This window comes from Austrofundulus limnaeus, unplaced genomic scaffold, assembly GCF_001266775.1.
Source record: "Austrofundulus limnaeus strain Quisiro unplaced genomic scaffold, Austrofundulus_limnaeus-1.0 Scaffold186, whole genome shotgun sequence".
Classification (NCBI taxonomy): domain Eukaryota; kingdom Metazoa; phylum Chordata; class Actinopteri; order Cyprinodontiformes; family Rivulidae; genus Austrofundulus; species Austrofundulus limnaeus.
Genome location: NW_013952588.1, coordinates 95,638 through 97,479, shown reverse-complemented (window position 1 = coordinate 97,479; position 1,842 = coordinate 95,638). Strand labels below are relative to the sequence as shown.

Genomic DNA, 1,842 nt, shown 5'->3' with positions numbered 1-1,842 from the left:
GTACATTAACAGTAAAATATTATAATCAACTAAAGCATAAAATTTTAATAATTTCAAATCATGAAACAATATATTCGATGGATGGCTGTAATTTTTTCTAGTAATAATTCTTATAGCTCTTTTCTGTAAAATAAAAATTGGATTTGTGATAGTTTTACAAGCTTTACCCCATACTTCAATACAGTAAATTAAATGTGGAACAATAATAGCATTATACAACACAAATAAACATAATTTAGCTAGACAACTATGAAAAATGCTTGTAATGCATGCAGTAGAGTTCACAGTGGAGGACAGCAAACTGAAACTCTAACACAGGGGTGAAAAACATTGTTTTTTCCCCCCAGACATCCATTTTGATTCAGATAAAGTGATCAACAAGCTTCATACTGAAGTGAAAACATGAGCTCAGCATGTTACCCGAATCTAGTATTCATAGTAGCATCAAATTATGAGTCAAAAATAGACATTTGCAGAAAGACTGAAGCGTTTGTTGCACAAATTGTAAGCTACTGTAAAAAAGTCTTTTAGACAAACATACAATCCCAGGGTCTTTCCTATACCAGGCCGTGTAACACTAGATTTGATTTATTTTTTCACAACTCAAAAGTTAAGCTGCTCACAGTGGTATTTTTATTCGGAAAACAATACATATATTTTTGAACATATTCTGGGAAAAGTGATACAAAGATCTCCAAATTAAGTCTCAAGTTTTATTATAAGCCAGAAAGCCTTGTTGTGGAGGTGAATCAGGCTCAGTCAGGCTGTTTGCTTCTGTCTTCAGCTCCCATGCATCAAAAATGTGGGGGAAGTATTTCACATCTTCATGAAGACAAATGGTGAGTGCTTGTTTTAGGCCGTTGCGGAGTCGCGTTTCACACCTCACTTGTGTTCAGGTGTCACAGTTGAGCTGAGAGATGCTAACCTCCAGGTGTCGCAGGTGAGGTCTGTGCTTAAGAGAAACATGAGCAGAAGTAGCAGTGAGAGGTGCCGTTTTCAGAATGGATCCAAGTTTTCAGTGACACTGAGTGTGTGTGCTACATACCGACACAGGTGATGTCTGTGACTTCGTTATCATACTTTCGTAAAACGAAAGGAAGTCATTGGCTGCCTTGAATGTAGTCCACAATGTTGCAACTCATTTTCTGCTTTGGAACATCGTGCGCATAAAAAAAACAAAACTGGGGGTTTATGAGCAACTTATCTTAATGAATCTGTGTCGTTGTCTCTGCAGTCTCAAAGTGACAGTCGTCAACGCGTCAGGAAACAATGAGTTTCCCACGCTGCTTCCTGCTGCTGCCTTGCATCCTGCTGTTGCTGGTTCAGGTCCCTCAGGCTCGGTCCAGACCAGCCACTGAGGACACAGACACAGGTAAGGTCTGTTACAAATGTTTGAATTTGGTTAAAAGTTGTTGTTTTTAACTGCATCGTATTTATTCAAACTCTAAAATACAATATTCTAGGTTGATCTGTGGGTGGGGAAAGGTGGGCTGTTATGTTTTTGTTTGTAATTTGGTGTGGTAGTAGCTGAGGGTCATCCCTAATGCAGCTGATGGTTGGCGATATGCACTCCTTCAGGATAGTTATTTTTTTAAAACCTTTTTTGAGGTATTTGTTTTGTTAGCTTTAGTTAACATGACGTTTTAACTGTCAGATGTGGGATAGCTTGTTTCCCTCTTGTTTGGAGGCCTCCTGCTCTCTTTTGTGTTCCTGTGTGTCTCTGGTCCCAGCTGTGGTCGTAGAATTTTAGTTCCCTTTCAGTCAATTCACTCGGTACAACATATGTATGGGAACCACGCCCCTGCGTGTCCTGGCTGAAGCCACCTCTAATCACGCCTTTAG

At 39.4% G+C, this 1,842-nt stretch overlaps 1 protein-coding gene across 1 annotated transcript in view; it reads left to right on the top strand.

The window, feature by feature from the left end:
- LOC106524404 (fibroblast growth factor receptor 1-A) overlaps positions 1 to 1,842 on the top strand; it is a 55,573-nt gene that overhangs the window by 14,148 nt on the left and 39,583 nt on the right. The window contains exon 2 of the mRNA XM_014018201.1: positions 1,235 to 1,372. Within this exon, the coding sequence (XP_013873655.1) occupies positions 1,270 to 1,372 (103 nt within the window). The 5' untranslated portion in view covers positions 1,235 to 1,269. The remainder of the gene's footprint in view (positions 1 to 1,234; positions 1,373 to 1,842) is intronic.